Source organism: Lutjanus erythropterus, chromosome 2, assembly GCF_056507025.1.
Source record: "Lutjanus erythropterus isolate fLutEry1 chromosome 2, fLutEry1.hap2, whole genome shotgun sequence".
In the NCBI taxonomy this organism is placed as follows: domain Eukaryota; kingdom Metazoa; phylum Chordata; class Actinopteri; order Lutjaniformes; family Lutjanidae; genus Lutjanus; species Lutjanus erythropterus.
In genome coordinates, this window is record NC_139318.1 from 21,872,964 (window position 1) to 21,892,271 (window position 19,308).

General features: G+C 39.1%; 1 protein-coding gene across 2 annotated transcripts in view; it reads left to right on the forward strand.

Moving 5' to 3' along the window:
• LOC146331533 (low-density lipoprotein receptor-related protein 1-like) overlaps positions 1-19,308 on the forward strand; it is a 147,308-nt gene that overhangs the window by 55,319 nt on the left and 72,681 nt on the right. For both annotated transcript variants that reach the window (XM_084732587.1, XM_084732578.1), the window contains exons 7-11: positions 10,003-10,165; positions 13,679-13,901; positions 17,246-17,435; positions 17,521-17,664; positions 19,030-19,266. In XM_084732587.1, coding sequence (XP_084588713.1) covers positions 10,003-10,165; positions 13,679-13,901; positions 17,246-17,435; positions 17,521-17,664; positions 19,030-19,266 — 957 coding nt within the window. The remainder of the gene's footprint in view (positions 1-10,002; positions 10,166-13,678; positions 13,902-17,245; positions 17,436-17,520; positions 17,665-19,029; positions 19,267-19,308) is intronic.

Sequence of the window (19,308 nt, forward strand, 5' to 3'; positions counted from 1 at the left end):
ACTGGAACCTGCGCTCTTCTTCACCTCTCAGATAGGTGTAGTAGAAGCTTGGACTACAGGCCTCAGCTTATTCTCACCATGAATTATTATTTTTGTCTGGTTTGCATCCTTTGCAGATGGCGATTTGGCTGCGTTTGTTGGTCTGAATGTTTATCTACACATGTGGGTTGTTTCAAATGTGTTTCAAATGTAAACAGGTGGACAAAAAATGAAGCCAAAACTGAACTAAGCATCAGCATCTAATACCTGTGGAAGTGACGTGTCCTCAGCTCCTCTGTGAGTCAGAGACATTGTGGCAACACATTAAAAGCAGCTGTGTTTTTCCATGGCTTAAAGTTTCATTTCAGAAAACAGTCTCATAAAAAAAAATGAAACTAGAAGACAGACCGTGGAGATCTAAGGAGTGTGATTGAATGCAGGCGTGCGTACGTGTGTGCTCCTGAGTGTAGACAACCTGCGGGTCAACAGCCTTGGCACCCTCATCCCGCTTCCCCTCCTTCCCTTTATCACTTCTTCCGAGTACACTTGCCATGTTTCAGCCTGGCTTTCAGGCAGCTCGTCCACACTGTGAATCAGAGGAAAAGCAGCCACAGAAACAACACATTTATCCACACAAAGCCAGCAGGAATGCGTCATTGTACCTTCTCTTAGGAAGTTGGTCAACAGATGGTTTAGAACTGTCTGCACTGTCATACTTACCTGCAAACCTTAATTAAAGCACTTCTCTCTGAATTAAAACGTCATTGGATTTCTCACGCACTCATTATGTTCATATTCTCAGTCCTGTCCTTCCCTGGTCTCTCCACAATCCCTCAGATCTGCAGACAAGACCTTCGGTATAAGTTTAATCAAATCAAATCAAGTTTTATTGTCACACATACAATCTATGGTTGAATGAGTTTGAAAAAACATACCAATTTGCAATTATTGTGACTGCTATTATAAATATAATTTCAATATGATTAGTGATATTAAGAGGGAATGATAATTTCATTACTCTCATCTTCATTTAAATGATGTGATTTTTGCAGGACCTGTGTCAAGCAAAGACATTTTCTTAAGTGTATAAAATATGATGTGTAGTAGAGGCACACAGAGACATCCCTATGTGTATCTGTTCAACAAACAAAATTATCTGTATCTTTATTTGGATAAAAGACCAGAAGTGGGTGTGGTTTATACCAGAAGTTGCAGAAATAGGAACTTTTTACAGTAAAGATATAAAAAATGTCTTTTAGTTGAAGGAAATGGTCTTAAATTTCAGTGATGCTGGTTTCATAATTCTTGACAGGTTAATCTTACTGCAATACACAACAGAATATTATACGTATATTAATATCATAATATTATAATAATAACATAAAGCACTTATGTAAAAATGTATGATTGAAATGTACTTAGTTAAAAGTAAAAAAGTAGTGTACTGTTACATTTTGGAAATTATTTTTTCCTGAGTAGTAAAGAGCAACTTCGTGTAGATGTAGTATTCGTCTCCATAGCGTTATTTGTTCTTGCAAATAATGTATTTGTAATGTATTTGTCCATCCCTAAAATACAGGTCAATACATTTCAGGACAGTATTCAATTTAAAATGAGATTTTGGCACGCATTTCACCTTTCACAAATATTGGAGTGATTTCCATAAAATGTAGTTAAATTGTTCAGCCTTGATACACCTGTAAAAACTGCTAGCTGCCTAGCTCCAGAGAGAGTATAACAAAGAGATAAATAAAATAAAAATGACTCTAACAATAAAATAAAAAGGAACATAGCAAATATATATTATTAAATAAAAATATATAAACAGTGGAATAATGAACAAACAATATTAAGAAACAATGCAGAAATGCTGAAATTTTATGGAATCATATGGTCCAGATTTATTCCTCTCCTTTCTCTCCTTCTTTGCTCTGTTTTATACTCGCATAGAAGAACTGTGAACGATCAGATCAACTCAGTGTGCAGCGCGGCTTGTCTACATTCACATCCCTTTTCCATGTGACTAGAGAATGCATTAACATGACAGAAATGACTTTCTCAGTGCAGACCATCAGAGAAAATGAAAATACCAAATGATGACAGTCTGGCAGCCCCGTCCTCCACATGCACGCACAATGTGGTGTAGCTGTCATTTGGAAATATGTTCATTTCAAACCAGATGACATCAGACAAGAAATTATGCATGAGGCATTTTGGGGTCCTTCACAAGATGAAAATTAAGCCTGATGTACCTCTTTGTCCTGTCTGTTTTTAACCACAACCGTTATTAGCACATTAAACAATACATCCCTGCATGAGCCTGATTGATTTCAGACTCATGCAGGAAAAAAAAGACATCGTAACACACTCCTCTAAATTTTAGGAATAGCGTCATGCTGATATAGAGATTTCCTATTAAGAAAAACATGTATTTGTGTTTAATAATTATGATCAGAGTAATTAAAAGTACAAGGATCATCACTGTGGCTGTCATCATGCAGTGTTCACCAGATCCTCGCCTCACACTGGACGTGACAATTTAAGTACCAGAAGAATTTGCAGGAAATTCCAGCAGTTTCAGCTGGGTTCTCCACGGCTGTCCCCCCCCACACATGCACACACCCACACAGACACTGCAGTACTCGTGGTGTGCAGACGCATCCTGATAGACACATGTGGGCACACACACACAGGCAGAACGGAGAACTGGCTACAGCGAGCAGCATGGACAGGATGTGCCTGACTGATGGTGAAGGATTACAGCTTTGTTACTGAAAGAAGGAAGCAATTGAAGAGTACCTCTTGTATCTGAGTGACAGTATTGCTATTTTCATGTCAGTATGTGCATTAGTGAGACGAGGAAAGACTTCGAGATGCCATTGAAAGTTGATTTTTAATTGTTAATGAGACATATCAAATTGACATCTTCTGCTTGTGCAACTTGTTTTGACAGTTAAATCTACGTTGTTTTTTTTTAAATTACATGCTTTCTATACTCCAAAGAGAGCAACATCATCAGCTTCTTCTTTTTTTTGTATTTTCTTTGTTGTCCATTTTGGAGAAGGTAGCTAACACATAAAGCAGCCATATCTCAGATGTAAAAACAGGTGTTGGATGTGACACAAAACATGGCAAATGATGTCTGTGATATTTAAATGGCTGCATCTTTTGACCACCCAGAAGACCCTGGCCAGAATGTTTAGCATCAGTCCAAAAAATGCCCAATACAAAAGGGTAGATTTTTCTCATCTGTTCCAGTCCATAATCTGGCCTGACTGCCTAGACAGCAGTGTTTTTCTTTTTTTTTTTTCTTTTGGACAGGCTGCTGGCGTGTGAATATGACAGAATAGGAGGAGCAGGTTTATGCTTACAGTCAACAAGCAAGGAGCCAGCAGCAGCCAATGGCAGGGTTGAACATACAGGAAATGATGCGTGTGTGGTGGTGTGTGACTCATGACCTCAGTATGCCACAGATGAGTTGTCCAGATGTGTCTCCACCCCCCTTCGCACTCTCACTCTCTCTCTCTCTCTCTCTCTCTCTCTCTCTATCTCTCTCTCTCTCTCTCTCTCTCACTTTCATTACATTCCCTTTGGCTCTTTTTTTCAGTCTCATTTTCTATTCCCACATTTCAACATACACTCATTCCCATTCTATATATAACAGTGTCTGTGTGTTGCCATTGCTAATTATAAGTCACTCAAAATTATTGTCAGACATAAAAAGGTGGTGATGTAATCCCCACGTGACAATGAAAAATTTATTTTTTTAGGAGAGTATGTAATATATTTACTGTACTAAATCATAAAATGACCATGAAATGTCATCAGGGATTAAGGGAACATGTTGCTTCTCCAACAACAGCGCTACAGCCAACATGTTCCTCTTTGAATTTTCTGTTCCAGTATTTCACACACTGCCCATTTCATGTTCATTCACTTCATGTGAAACGTGATTAATGTCTGTTTATGAGTCATAAGAAATCATTAATATTTTAGAAGGCGTTGATGCTTATAATGGTTAAATTGAACAATATGTTAATTAAGTCTGGCAGACGGTCACTGAACTCCAACTCCAGAGTCTATATTTTCAGGGCAGTGGTCTTTTGTTTTCGGGATAAAAGGGTTAGCTTTACATTGACAGACACTGGCAGAGTTATAAACAGCTGATCAAGTGAAAGTGTAGGACTCATTGTTGCTTGTCTTTGCAGATTATGTTGTGCTCATCTTAAGCTGTAGGTTCATCGTCCTGAGCTTTGGGCCACAGGGAGACAACCTGGTCCAATATTTTGAATTTGGACTACAGTAGCCATTTTAAACACATGCTGTCAGTGTTGCATATTTATCCTTTAGACAAAAAACATGGAATATACCTCAGTTTATTTGAATAATATATAAAGCTGCTAGAGCCAAGATTTAATTTATGTGACCATTTGCATATTGCAGTCTGTGCAATATTAATTTTACTAATACAAGACCAAGTGTCTACAGCCATGCTAACACAGTGCATGTATTTGGGCACAATGGTTCTTTGAGCTAAATGCTAATGTCAACATGCTAACATGTTCACAATGACAATGCTAACAAGCTGATTTTCAGAGGGTATAATGTTTGCCATTTTAGTTAAGTGTATTAGCATGCTAACAGTTGCTAATTAGCACCAAACACTGATGGGGATGTGTTCCACTGGTATTTAGTTATAAACCAAAGTTCTGGACCAATATTTATTTATTTATCTATTTATCCATCTAGCCATTTATTTATTTATTTTATCAGGGACATTGCATATTAATAATGATTTCTGTAAATAGGTTGGTTGGCAACCTACAATAAATATAGAATTTAAATTTAAATGAACTTAAAACGTTAGATGAAAAGTAAGGGGATCATCAAAGTGACTACAGTTCATCCTGAGGTACCCGCTTTCCTGTTAATCCATTCATTAGTTGTTATGATTTTTCAGTCTGGACCAAAGTGTTGGATTGACAGAGTGACAGACAAGACTGACGTTGCCATCCTTAGCATGGCAATCCCATCCAGATGAAAATTGGATTGTAACAATACCAGTCGTGCATACACAATGAATCTTAAACATTTTTAAATTACTTTGAGGGGCGCATCTAATTTGCATTCTCTCATCATTTTCTCATTATTTTCTATAGAACACATATTCAGATGCAGCTGTGTGTTTGTTGGACATCATTCATTGTAAACTGCAGTTAGGAATACGTTATTGCAGCAGAAAACATCCATTGAATGCATATAGCCCGACTGAAATTCAGTTTAATCCCTTGCTCATTTAAGGTTGCTGAGAGCTCTCCCATCAGGAAGCCTCACAGTGAAACTGAGATAGATTCACATTCAGTAGTAGATGCTGCCGAAGTTCCACACTATGCACAGGAGGGCTAAACCCAGAGTGGTCTCTGTAAGCCTCACCTCCCTGCTTCGTGTACTGTAAGAGCTACAGTACCTGCTTCCCCTGCACACTGAGCTACAGTGCGCTGCTTAGCACAGACACTGGCCTGAAATCTCCTTAAGAGGTCATGTGCTGTTAAAAGGCGAACCAGTCAGCACATTTTCAAATCTTCTCTCCATTCAACACATTATTCAGTGTTAAACCTCTCTCTCTCTCTCTCTCTCTCTCTCTCTCTCTCTCTCTCTCTCTCTCTTTAATATATCTAGTATTTATCTTCAGAGCATGTCAGAAACACACTTATTTTAACTTAAAGTTTAACTGAAATGTTAAGTTCAGAGTTCATTAAACTAAAACTAAATTAAGTTTCTAAAGAAACATGATTAGCAGGCTTCCCAGCATGCATTGTTTGACTCTTCAGAGAACCTTCTTCTCTATAGTGTGAATATGTATGATGAAAACTTAAAAACTGAGAAAATTAAAATGAAACTTGTTTGTTTTGTTTGTCAGTGTGACTGAAGATTTGCTGGTTCAATGTGATATTTTAAGCTTATTGAACATGTTTTCTCAAGTACAACTGAATGAATATCAAGTAATATCAATATTATAGTAGTAATAGTAATTAAAATCAAGTATTTGACAAGCAAAGTTTGTTTTGAATCATTACAAAATTACCTCAACTTGTCAAATTCAGTCAACTTAAAATTTTAAGGCAGCCGGAATACCTTCTTCAAGTTAAAACAAACAGTTTATTTTTATAGGGCATTAACTCCAAACTGTATTTTAGTCTTTAGTTAACACTTTAATCCAGAGAATGATGCTCTTTCTTTCCCTTCTAGCTTTGTATGAACTCTTGATCTTAACAGAACCACATTGAGAGCTGAAAGTCATCTTTCTTGTTGTTGTTTTTTGTTTTTTGTCTTCCACTGCCTTTGTGTTTCTAGTGTTACGCCTTCACCAGATGCTTGAAGGAGTGTTTTGGAGTGCAGGAGGTTGGTGAAGAGAAATGGGGGATGGTGTTAAAGCGCCAATCACAGTGTAAAAGTGACAGTTCAGAGGCATCAAGCCCATATGAGCTCCATTAAAAGTAATGCTGCTGATGTAACTACACTATTGATCCCCTGCGTTTGCAGCGTAGTACGATCAGCGGCTGCCTGTGAAGATTTATGCCCCTCGCTTGTCCTCATACATATAGTTATTGGAGTAAAACGCAGCCTTTGCTCCACTTAGCTATACATTCTGAATACATTATGTAGACATCCACTTGGCTGATGTTTTTCTTAGACCAGCAGGGAGCAGAGAGATGAACAAGAAAACACGCAGAAAACAAGTTGTTTAGAGAGAGCAGGGGGGGAAAAAATGAAGAAGGCAGCCGGTTCTGTTTTTTCAATTATGCTGTGTTGTTTTTTATAGCATAGTTTGAGACAGACAGAGCTGCAGTTAATGAATCCAGACTGTTTTTCCACCTCTGGGGAACAGACAAAGGGGAGGGATAGGGGGATGATGCATGGAGGAGGAGAGAGAGGGAGAATGGGAGGAGATAGAAAAGTTTTGGCTGGAGCCATTTCTGTTTAGCAGTGGTGGAGGAAAAATGTGAGCAGAGGGGTGGACGTTTTTTTTTTCCTTCTTTCAGTAAACTTTTTGGATATTGCACAATCTCCTCTTTTCTCCCCCCCTTTTGTTTATCCATTGCTTAATCAGTGAATCAGTGTGTTGTGGGGCAGCTGGAAGCATTTAAACACAGAACTCTGTGTTAAAAATTAAGAGCACCTTTGGGAATACGGCCCCTGATTCCTATAAACCTCAGAAATGCTGCTGCACAATGCCCAAGTTTCCTTAGTGGAAATCAGATCTCTCTTTCTCCATCCCTCTTTCGTCTCTTCTCTGTCCGTTTCCTCACTTTTTCTTCCTTTTCTCTCCTCCCATCTGCATTTTTCTTTTATCTGTTTTTCGCTTTTACTCAAACCCAAAATGTTTTTGAAGTGTTTTCCACCCAGTGCTACTGAGGCTGCACAGAAAAATGTGTCAGTTTTTCTAAACACAGAGGTCTCCTCTGGAATTACAGTCAGATTTATTGGTCCAGAGCTGGTAAGCTTTCACTCGGAGCACTTTTATTGCGCTCTTTAGCAGAGGAATCTGCTTTGTCATTTCCCCCACCAAAGCTTTTCTTTCCTGGTTTGAGAAATCGATCCCCTGGTCTGCCCTAAATCACCTCTGTGACCTGATCACCCTGGTAAACATACCACCATATTAGACCTCCACCCTTAACACTGAGCATGGCATGGCTGAGGACTCCTGCTGCACGGCATTAGCCCTGTATCTGAGCTGTTTGTGTCTGTGTGTGTGAGTCAGTGTGTGTGTGAGTCAGTGTGTGTGTGTGTGTGGATAGTTTAGTGGAGAGCAGAGCTTGTGGCAGCTGTGAAAATACAAATCTTGCGGCTTGTGAAGATCTCCTCCCCACACTTTCTCTCTAGCTCAATCATATGCAGAAGTAGAGTTTTCATTCCTTGTGTTAATATTAATATTTAATGGTCGCCTACTATGGTCACTACTGGAGATTAGGGCTGTCACAATATCAGATTTTCACTATTGTGGCCAAAAGAATCAGATAATGCTACTGTTGTAATATCTGTAGTACATTTGAAAAAAGTATTATCAGGCAAATTCATCTTAAACTTTGTTTATTGTGTATTTTGTCTCTTTTTTGGCAAATGAATAACACTGATGATAGAGGTGTAGGGAGGTGGAGAGAAAGTCTGTAACCCTGACTGTACAAACCAGGTTTTTCATGGCAGTAGTAGCTATGCACTGTGGTCACAGAGTCATGATGTCACATCAGTAAAAGTAGCAAATCCACAATGCAAAACTACTTGATGAGAAGTAAAATCTGAGCTCATTGTTTGGATTTTCCAGCCATAACTTTACTATTTTGGTTCGACAAAGACCTTACAAATATTATTTTTTGTTTTTTTTGGCTTTCATTTGATAACCACAATAAATATACAGAGGAAATGCAAGGAGTTAAAGGTGGGGAAAGACCTGCAACAGAGGTCCCTGACTGGAATCAATCGGTGGACATTGTTGTTATGCTGCATGCATTTTAACTATTTGGCTCCTCAGCCAATTTTAAAAGAAAAGCCTAGCAGCCAAAGGCAGACAGACAAAGTAAGCAATTAGCTAGAAGGTGAACAATGAAGCATGTAGCAACTAAAACAGAATATTTGCCTGAGCAGTTAGTGAAGAGTGAAAGTAAATGCTACTGTTACTCAGTTTATACTGGGTGTGAAAAAGGTGCAACTGTTTGCTAACAACAACTTAAAAGGTGATATATATCAGTGTTATGTTCACATCTTGTTTGTGCTGCCTGAAACTAGACCAAAAAAAACCCCTAAAAAACTGTTATTGCAGGTTCATAGCATTGTTATCACTAGTAGTAACTATGCAGGCAGAAAGATCTCTGACACTGACATGTTGTTATACATTATGGGATCATTCTTACTGTTGTGTCAGTGTAATTTTAATGTTACAGCTATTATAAACGGAGCCATAGATAGTTATAGAGCTGTAATGCATGCATAGTTATGCATGACATGTAGAAAGTAACTTGTAACTCCAGCTATGAAATATATTTAGTGTGTACAGTAAAAAACACAACATTTTCCTGTATAATACACAATATAATAGAAATATAGTGATATAGTAAGTAGGTATAAAATAGCATAGAAGGGAAAAACTTGGTCATTGTGGACCTTTAGTATCCTCCCATCTTCTTCAGGTTTGACAATAGCTTTCTGTCTCCAATCCTTGGCTCAGTCTCAGTGTGGCTGAACTTGTGTTTGAGGAAAGGAAGGAAGAGGAGGGAATTAGGGAACCAGGGAGAGGGGTATGTCCCGTGTTATTCTTTTTCACTATTTTTCTCCTCTCTCAGACCCTCCCTATGAGGTCCTGCACCACATTCAGAACAGTTTGGGCAGAACAGCAGTATTCCACTTTTTTTTTTTTTTTTTTTTACTTTTCCAGCTTTTCGTCTCTGTTGAATTTTTTTTTTTATGGCACAAATGTTCCATAAAATGCATGTGTGGTGCCATTTGCACGTATCTAGGTGATTTTCATCGATGGGTGGGGCACTGGTCTTCCCCGTGAGCTGAGCCTCTGGGAAATAAATGCGGCGGAAACCACACGCCCAGCGTCGCTTAGCTACAGCTACAGCAACATCGCACTCCTCGAGGCATCGGGCGGCCTGTCTCATATTCTGTCTGTCTGAGCGACTTTGAATGACAGATGCATTACCTAGACACTTGCTAATTGGAACTGGCTGTCATCTCTTTTGTCAGACAAGCAAACTGCCCCAAGTCCAGACTTGAAATCTGGCGAATGTTTCTGTTAAAGTAGCTGCTATACAGTATTGCTGACTAATTTACCTCCTTATATGACTCTGACTCAAACCTCAAACCTATCTGCTGCAAGTATGTACAACAACAACACACACTTCAAGTTCACTTCCAGTTAAAATGAAGCAATTCAAGTACTGAAAACACTGTTTCTGCCTCCCCCTGCACCTCCTTTGTCCCATCTCAACCCCTCCTCACCCCCACTGCTCTCTCTCTGTCCAGATGTGGAGCAGATGGCCATCGACTGGCTCACCGGAAACTTCTACTTTGTGGATGACGTGGATGACAGGATCTTCGTGTGTGACAAGGACGGGCAGACATGTGTCACCCTCCTGGACCAGGAGCTGTACAACCCTAAAGGCATCGCCCTGGACCCCACCATGGGGTCAGTTTGATCTTTCACTTTCTGTCTCAAACATAAATACCCATGCAAAGATGGGTACATATATCTTTTAGTTTTTTAAATGCACTCATCCAGAGATCCTCCTCTAAGACTGGGTTGCACCATCAAAGATTAATTTAATCTAGTTCTAATCAGAGTTTAACCAAACTAGGTATAAAATGAGTAAATCCAACTAAAAACTAATCTCAATTGAGCAAATTTAAGTTTAGTTATGTAAACTGAAATTACATAGAGCTTAATCAGTATGGAGCTGCTTTCTTACTTAAATTAAAATAAATAAATAAGAAAAATAATTTGAGTGGTGTCTGGACCTAGTAAGTATAAAAGAAGAGTGGAAACCATTACCTTTTGGCTGCTCTGTATTCCTTGAATGTTGAATTGTTTGCTGCTAGCTAGCTAAAACATAAAACAACAACAAAACATGTTACATTGTTTTCTAGCTAGGGAAAAAGTTAACTAAACTTTGTATTGTTGGATAGCCAGGTAAAATGTTTACTAAACTTTATATTGTATGCTAGCTTGGTAAAAGGTAAAAAACAACATTATATTTTTTGCTAGCTAGCTAAAAAGTTAGTTAGCCTAGTTAGCTGGCATGCTGGCTCAGCAGAGAAGCTCTTATTTCTCCTTTGAAAAAAGCTTGTTGGCAGAATTATGAACTCGAGTAAAAGATAAAAGAAATGGATCATAGAACTTAATTGGGTTGAGCTTTTCCCTTATCTTTTTTCCCCTTTCTTTATTCCTGTTGTAACTTTTTCTCCATTCATCCTCAAAAGGCAGCTATTTAAAAAGTTAAACCTCCTCAAGTGTAAGTTTAAATATATTATATTATTACTTTATTATATAAAGTAAAAAACCCCAAACTAAACTGAGGTTAAAAGAGGGCTTTAAATTTAATCTTTCTTCATTTTAAGCTAGTGTAAAAGTTACAAATAATATAAAGTTAAATCATGATTTAATCAGGTCAAAAAAATAATGCTTGTCAGTGCAACCCAGCCTAAGTACTTCCTGCAAATTCACAGTCCCATGAGAGCGACTGGAGTTCTCGTCAGTCTCTTCTGTCATCTGTTCTTGTTACCCAACTTTAAAACTGCAAGTTGAAATGAGGCAAAAAGGCTAACGTGAGGTTTGGACATTGTAGTAATTGAGTACAGATGTTGTGTTTGCACTGTGGTATGCTGACTGTATAGGTTTTGAGTGTAAATGCATGTTTTTGTTACAGCTCTCTTATGACCCAAATTTCCAACTCGGTTCCTGAAAGTTTGTGTATATCTGTCGCAGATCCTTGCGTGAGTGTGTGTGTGTGTGTGTGTGTGTGTGTGTGTGTGTGTGTGTGTGTGTGTGTGTGTGTGTTTGGAAAAAAATTAACTGCTTGAATGTGAGAATGCATGTGCATGTGTGTGCACACATTTGCTCGTTGCTGCACTTTATTTTCATCCCACGTATTTTTCTCAGTTGTAATTGGTTCTTCCAGTAATAAGGTCGGGTAGATTTGCTGTAGTTGTTTTTTCTGCATTGTGGTCATTAGAGGGGGAGAAAAGCAACAATAACAACAGTATAACTGCAAAAATCATCCTTTGTTGCACTGTTGAATCAGTGACCACAAATCGTGCCAGAAATCCCACACTGACTCTTTACTGGAGTGATCCTAAAAAAAACATCAAACAAAAAAGCATCATTATGTTTCTATTTTCTTTCATCTGCTGGTAACTGGTTGTGGAATTACTCCACTATGACAGGATTTTGTGAGATTTAGTTTTCTGTTGTAGAATATCAAAATAAATGATGAATGAAATAGTGTGGAATGTGTTTTCCCACTTGTTCAGCACACATTTTTCCAAAAAGATGTTGTTTGCTAACACATTTGCAGGGGCTCTGAGCATGATTTGTTATTTGAAGCTATAAATAAGCCACAATTTTTGTTTTGACAGCAGTGAAAAACATGAGGCATGAAAATAATTACGCTCTGTCATACTGTTGTGGTTCTAAATCAGTTTACAGTGGAAATGTGTTCCTTTAAGCTGGGGTAGTCAGTTTATTTTTGGCATCACTGGACAAAAGTTCCATAATAACTTTTAAGCATAATGTAATTCAAGTGGTCTGAGAGAGAATTAGACTTCTGTTCCTCCTCTTGGCTCTGTTTTCAGGCTTTAGAAAATGTAGCCTGTGACAAGAGACTTTGGACAATCCCAAAGCATCAATATGTCAGTGTGAGACTCAATAATGAACAATCTTCAAGTCACCAAACTTGCTAATTTGACAACATCAACAATCAACTATCTTTCTCCAGAATGTGATGCTGCACTTGTAAGCAGGACAGGAGTTTCACAGTGGCTATTACAGCTGTCATGGTCGTAAAGGCCGCAGCAATCTGCTATGTTCCCTCGGTTTGGCCTTATGATCCACAATACATTTTGTGGGTCATAAGGCCAACATTTTGCTGTTTCCTCCTCTGCCACTTTCATGTCAATACACTTTTTAGTGTCTTTAGTTGAGATAGTGATTTGGCAGAAGTGAAACTGCACACATTGCCAGTGGTGGGTTAGATTTTGAACCTGGTATGAACCTCTGGAAAACCCAACTGTATAAGTGTAATGTAGACTCACAGCAGTGACAAATCACTCAGGACGAGCACAGGAAAGGGACCTTATGAGTATGGACAGAAGTGTCAACAAGCTTTTTTGATCATGAAGCCTAAAGTGATTCTGCATTTCTGTGGTTTACACCGCAGACTGGAGTCTCTGTTAACAGTGACAAACAGTGAGATCAACATTACATATGCTCATCTCCACAATGTCTGTATTTTTTTCTTGCTGCTGTCCGTGTGCTGTCTCTCCCCGTGAAAGCCCATTACCTCCAAACTTTGTCACAATTATTCAATGACTATTTTTAGAAAGTGCCTCATTATTTTGAGATACTTACTCATTTAATATATAGTTTATTATAACATCATTACTTAGACTACCTCCCATTACCTCTGAGTGACTCCATTGTCCCTGTACTTAGCATTAACAAATTTAAATTTTTTTTTTTAATGAAAATAAAATCATCTTAACTTAATGACTTAAAATGATTATTTTATTTGATGGCCTTGCTGCCCTGGCATTTGGCCCGTGTGCCCTCAGAAACCCCGCCACCAAAGACCAAGTGAACTTGCCCCTAAAATGATTCAGGCCTGCTTTTAAATACATTTATAGTCTGTAAAACTACAAATATTCAGAAAGAATATATAATCCAAGTTGAAGATTCAAACATCTTGTTTTGTCCAACAAACAGTCCAGAACCTCAGCAAATATTCATCATTATTCACTGAATGACCTACACAATTAATCTTGCTTGTCTTCCCTTAGGAATGCTTCCTACCTTTCTCATTTTTTGAAATAAGGGCGCTCAATCAATTATAACAAAGCCAGATGGGCTGAAAATTAAACTTTTTTTTCTAAATCCTTTGCTCTATCCATCCATCTATCCTCAGGTCTCATCCTTTTGTTTCCACAGGAAGGTATTCTTCACAGACTATGGCCAGATCCCTAAGGTGGAGCGCTGCGACATGGATGGCCAGAACCGAACCAAGCTTGTGGACAGTAAGATCGTTTTCCCCCATGGTATCACACTGGACCTCGTCAGCAGGCTGGTGTACTGGGCCGATGCCTACCTGGATTACATTGAGGTGGTGGACTATGAGGGCAAGAACCGGCACACCATCATCCAAGGCTTGCTGGTGAGAACAGCTGCACTGGAGGCGCCGCACTCCCACTTATCTCCCATTAGCAGGAAGATAATCTCTCTTAAATTCGCTTTACTTGTGCATGCTATTCATAATGCTCTAAAAACTCAAGTGTGCCTTAGAGTTCCCTCTATATCTGCTGTACAATACACCTTATGTTCCTCCGGTGTGCTCCTGTAATGTGTTCTTGCCCAGTGAGTTATGAGCAGAGAGAAGCTGGTGGACATTTTCCTTTTCATTAAAGCAGCTGATTAATAGTGTCTAATACGGAGGCTGTTGATGTTGCAGCGCTGATGAAGCACGGTGGCTCTTAAATGTGTTACCATGGCTTTTACTGTGATCTGTGGAGAACTAATGGCTTTCATTTACTCACTGACCCTAAGGGCACAGACGCACACACACAAAAACCACCATCTCTTGCTTTGTGTGTGTGCTCGCTTGAGATAGAGCATTAGTACACGCACATCCTTCAGGTAAAGGTTAAAAGGAGGTGTGTTATTGATGGTGCTGAGTTTGGGCTGTTTTATTAAGAGTGTTTGTGTTTATTAAGGCTTGTCAAGACCTCTCAAAGCTGCTCAGGAAACTTTTTAGGGTTGTTCCATTATCAATATCAATATCAGAAAATGCCAAATTGATTTATACATTTTTTTCCAACACTGACAGCTATGTCATTGTGAAAGACTACTGAGTCTTGATTTGTAAAGATCAACATATCGATTAGCTTTATGCCCTGACTACTGTTATTTACATTTTCAAATTCCTATACATTTTACTTCAAAATCCTGTTGCCAGCATGTTGCTGCAGTTGTAGAAAATTGCTTCTGGCTATAAGGGTTAGTAAAGTTACTTTAGTCAACCATACTGTGGCTAGATAAGCACAATAGTTACTGAAAGGCTGTGGTTTGTGTTTGCTGTCACAGAAGACAAATAGCAAGTCCTCACTCTGGTGTAGTACAGCGTTATCCTGCATTCTCCATAGCAGAGTTGTGTGAAACTCTACTTAGCATGGATAAATGCAGCAGAAACACACAGCGAACTGCTAGATAAGTGTAACGACAATGGGCAGTGAGGGTCAATCATCTTTAGTTCTGGCAGTGAAAAGTGCAGCTTCAGGCTACCAGTAAGCTACGCTGTGTCATCTATCAAATGGTGTTTTTTTCCTTCAGGCGTGCGGCGGATGCGCTCAAGTAGGGGGCAGTGGAGAGAACAAAAATACTGGGAGAATCACAGATTCCACTTTTGATTTTGAGCTTTGACATTGAAAGCTCATTTCAATCGACTGATCTAATATTAAAATTTTGAGACACCCCTAGTGAGTACCTGGTGTATATATATATATATATAATCTCTCGCTGAACGGCAAGTACAGGTTCTCGTATTTCAAACTGATTTGTTTTGATTTTGCAGGGGACTGTGTTAAAAACTGGAGCTGACTTTTTGAGTTTTCTTTCTTTCTTGCCAGCTGATTGGACTGAACTCTTCTGGGTTTGCAGGGAAAACAAAACAGATTTGTTGCAGAGTGGATTGAACTCTGAGATTTTATTTTTTAACGCACAGGTGTCAGCTGTTTAGTTAAGTCAGAATTGGTGTTAGGAAGGAAAATTCAGGTTTGATGTGGGCAGTAAATAGTTACAGCCATCTGAAACCCTAAGTGTTTGAAATCAAATAGTGCAACAATTTCTTTCCTCATGGCTGGTTTGCTTTTGCTATAGCCCTGAGTAAAGGTGAAATAGTGCATAATCATGCATCCTTAAAGTCAAATACTCATAGGTTTCCATTCCCTGAGTCACCTCAGCTGAACATTTCCCTTCAACCAATGATGATAGCCTCTTTTTATCTGTGTCTCTCTATGGCCCAGTGAGCTCCACACAGCCTGCTGTGATAGACCACAATGACATGTCAGGTTTTATGCTGCTGCAGACATGGCCTCATGGGACACTGAGTCACTGGCCTATGTCTGCTCAGATGTGAAAGTTCTTTCCTTTGCCTGCTTTTCTTCCTGATTTTGTGAGATAGACTCTGGTTTGTCTGTGAATTTTGTCTGTGGGGAGCAGTGGAAGCTTTCCTGGTTTGTCTCAGTCGCTGCTGCCAGACACTTCATTACTTCATAATACCACTTTGTGTCATGGCCATGGAAAGTACTAGTTTATGAAACAAAGGCAGGTGGCTGTTAAATTGTGTGTCAGTATACCTCAAAAAGATTTCCGGTAAACACTTGAACCACCGTTCTGCAACACAGCACTTGGTTTATCAAAGGTAACCATGGAAACAATACTTCTACTTCATGCTACATCACCAGTTAACACTCACTTATAAATTAAAACTAATCATGGGAAAATGACTAAAGAAAAGACATGGACCTGCAAGTTTCACCAGGTATTAGCGTGATAATAAACTCCAAGGTTTCCAGTTATAGAAAATAATGAACTGGTAGTGGCATTGTTGCAATTTTGCATTGTTACACTGTGGTCCATTATTTAGATATATTAGGGCACATAATCATGAATTAGTGCCTGAATTTATATTAACCATAGGAAGGCTCAGTTTGCATAAAGACAACATGTTGCATGACCGTGATGCAGGAGTGTGCCTGTTTGCACAACCAAAAAGTGGCAGGCTATTAATGTTCATCAGACTTTGTTAGCTCACACTTCAATATAAAACTGATGTATTTTTGCTTACACAGCATCTGTATAAGCAAGGCAGCAACTAATGCCAGTGACTGTGTAACTGTTAGTCAGTTAAAGGTCATTTATAGAAGTCTGGATTCTTAGCCACACTACATGTAGGCCTATAGTTAAAGTGGCTAGAAGGAACTTTAATACTGTGTTGATTTTGGAGGCCCCTGTGGACAAAAGCTGTAGCGTTTCCACCACCAAAACCACAAAATATAATGTAAAAAATAATATTATGTAAAGAAAAATCTTCTCCTACTTATTTTCAGCTGGCCAACATACTACTCACTCTAACTTTGCCTGGGAAAATGTAAACATAGGCTTTTCCTGTCTTCATATCCAACTTAGTGACAGGCATTAGAAATAACTACATAGAAATAGCCAGTCTTCCTACTGATGGCTTTGATTGCTTATGTAGGCCATATAGATGCATCAGTAGTGTGACTGAAACTGTGACTGTTTCATGACAGTTAAAACTCATTGTAGTACATTTAATAAGGAGAAATATCTGTCAGTAAAGCCCACATCAAACCTTTCACACTGAGTAATGAGATAAACAATTGTGATTTTTGATTTTTAGTACTTTGGATTCAATACCATCTCCCTTTCTTTTACTCTCTCCACCCTTCTATCATCTCCCCACTTTCCATTTCCCTCTTTAAGATCGAGCACCTATACGGGCTGACTGTGTTCGAGAACTATCTGTACGCCACCAACTCAGACAATGCTAACATGCAGCCTAAAACCAGTGTGATCAAAGTCAACCGCTTTAACAGCACTGACTATCAAGTGGTGACTAGGGTGGATAAAGGAGGAGCACTGCACGTCTACCACCAGAGACGCCAGCCTCCAGGTACACAACACACACACACACCTTTATATCTCAAGCACATCTGAATACTGTATTGATGCTTCTGTTATTGTGACTTGCTTCCCAGTGCGTAGCCATGCATGTGAGGTGGACCAGTTTGGGAAGGCTGGAGGCTGCTCGGACATCTGTCTGCTGGGGAACGGCCACAAGACCCGAACCTGCCGCTGTCGCTCTGGATTCAGCCTGGGCAGTGATGGCAAGTCCTGCAAAAGTAAGTAAGACTGTTAGTGTAATGGAACAATTATTTTGTCTCAGCGGCTGCTAATCAGCACATCTTCTTTCAAGTGATCTGCAAATAAGCTCCAGTAGGTACTGTAAGATACCTGTCAAAAGACGTTCACACACCCACTGTAGCAGTGATTGCCTACAATAAGTACTTGCACCCCAGGGGTAGTTCTACAGGGGCCATGGGGTATGTAGAAAATAGATAGCTAAAATGATAAATGGTCAAAATAGTAATGTACAGTTGAAAGAGTTAGTCTAAAGTAATGGACAAAAAGAATACATACATTAGGTAGAACTAGCTACAGCTTCGGCCTAATTGTTCACAATTGAAACAGTTAGCTCAAAGTAATATGAAGATAAGGTAATGAATAAATGGTGAAATTGTTAAAAGAAATGGTTAAAATGTGGAAATGAAATGGTTCACAAGTAATCAGTAAACAGTTGCAATAGCCAGTGATGAATATATGGTTAAAATATCCAGCTTTTAGTTCTCCGTGTGGTTGTAATACATTTCAAATTTAACTAAACTGACCTCAACATTGTTCAATAATGTGAAAACATTATTGTATACTTTCCTATAAATTGCATTATCACATGAAATCCAGTTAATTATCACATCAGCACACTTGGACCTCTTTTTTGGGGGGTTGGTGTCAATGTATTCACTCTCTAAGCTCACTGGATAGGGCTGCCTGTGGGGGGTAGGTCTAACAAAAAAAGGTTTTGGAGCCTCTGCACTGTAGCATAGATTCACCACATCCAGAGTTGATGTGTGTGTGTGCTCTGAGCATCACTCTAAGTATTAACTCGGGAGCTGCAGTGATTCAGCTCTGTTGACCTAAAGCCAAGGGCAGCCAAGGTTGGATCAGGGATGCGGTTCTCCCCTGGGCTGTAGACTGGGAGAGAGCTATGAACAAAGTAGCTGAGCAATACCATAACTTAGTCTGCCTCGCTGTCAGGCTGATTCAGCTTGTTCTGAGAAGTGTTTTAATATTCTATCAACCAATAACAGCATTATATTGATCTACCTCCTAGGAATAAACTGTCCTTGAAAATGACACAATTGATTTAACTAAAGGCAACCCCTCCTCCTCTTCCCCTGCCTCTCAATTGAAAAACACTTAATTTTCATTTAGGTCTTTTGCTGATCTCGCATGTTATTTGCTTCTTTAGTCAATACACATTATTTTGGGAAAAAGCAGTCATGAGTCAGCATCTAATTTTTTGATTCTTCATCAACAGAAATCTTTAAACAACAAGATACGGGCAGGTGAAAGAAGTTTAGAGTTAACTGCATCTGTTGATAAATTCAGGTCTAAGCCGCAGTCTTTGTTTTCTTGTTTTGCTGCAGAACCTGAACACGAGCTCTTCCTGGTCTATGGCAAAGGTCGCCCAGGGGTCATCAGGGGTATGGACATGAATGTGAAGGTGCCAGATGAGTACATGATCCCCATAGAGAATCTGATGAACCCCAGAGCTCTGGACTTCCATGCTGAGAGCGAGTTCATTTACTTTGCTGACGCCACCAGCTACATCATTGGACGGCAGAAGATTGATGGAACAGAGAGGGATACCATTGTGAAGGAAGGTAGAGTAATGACAGATAGAGTATATATGGGCTAAAATATGG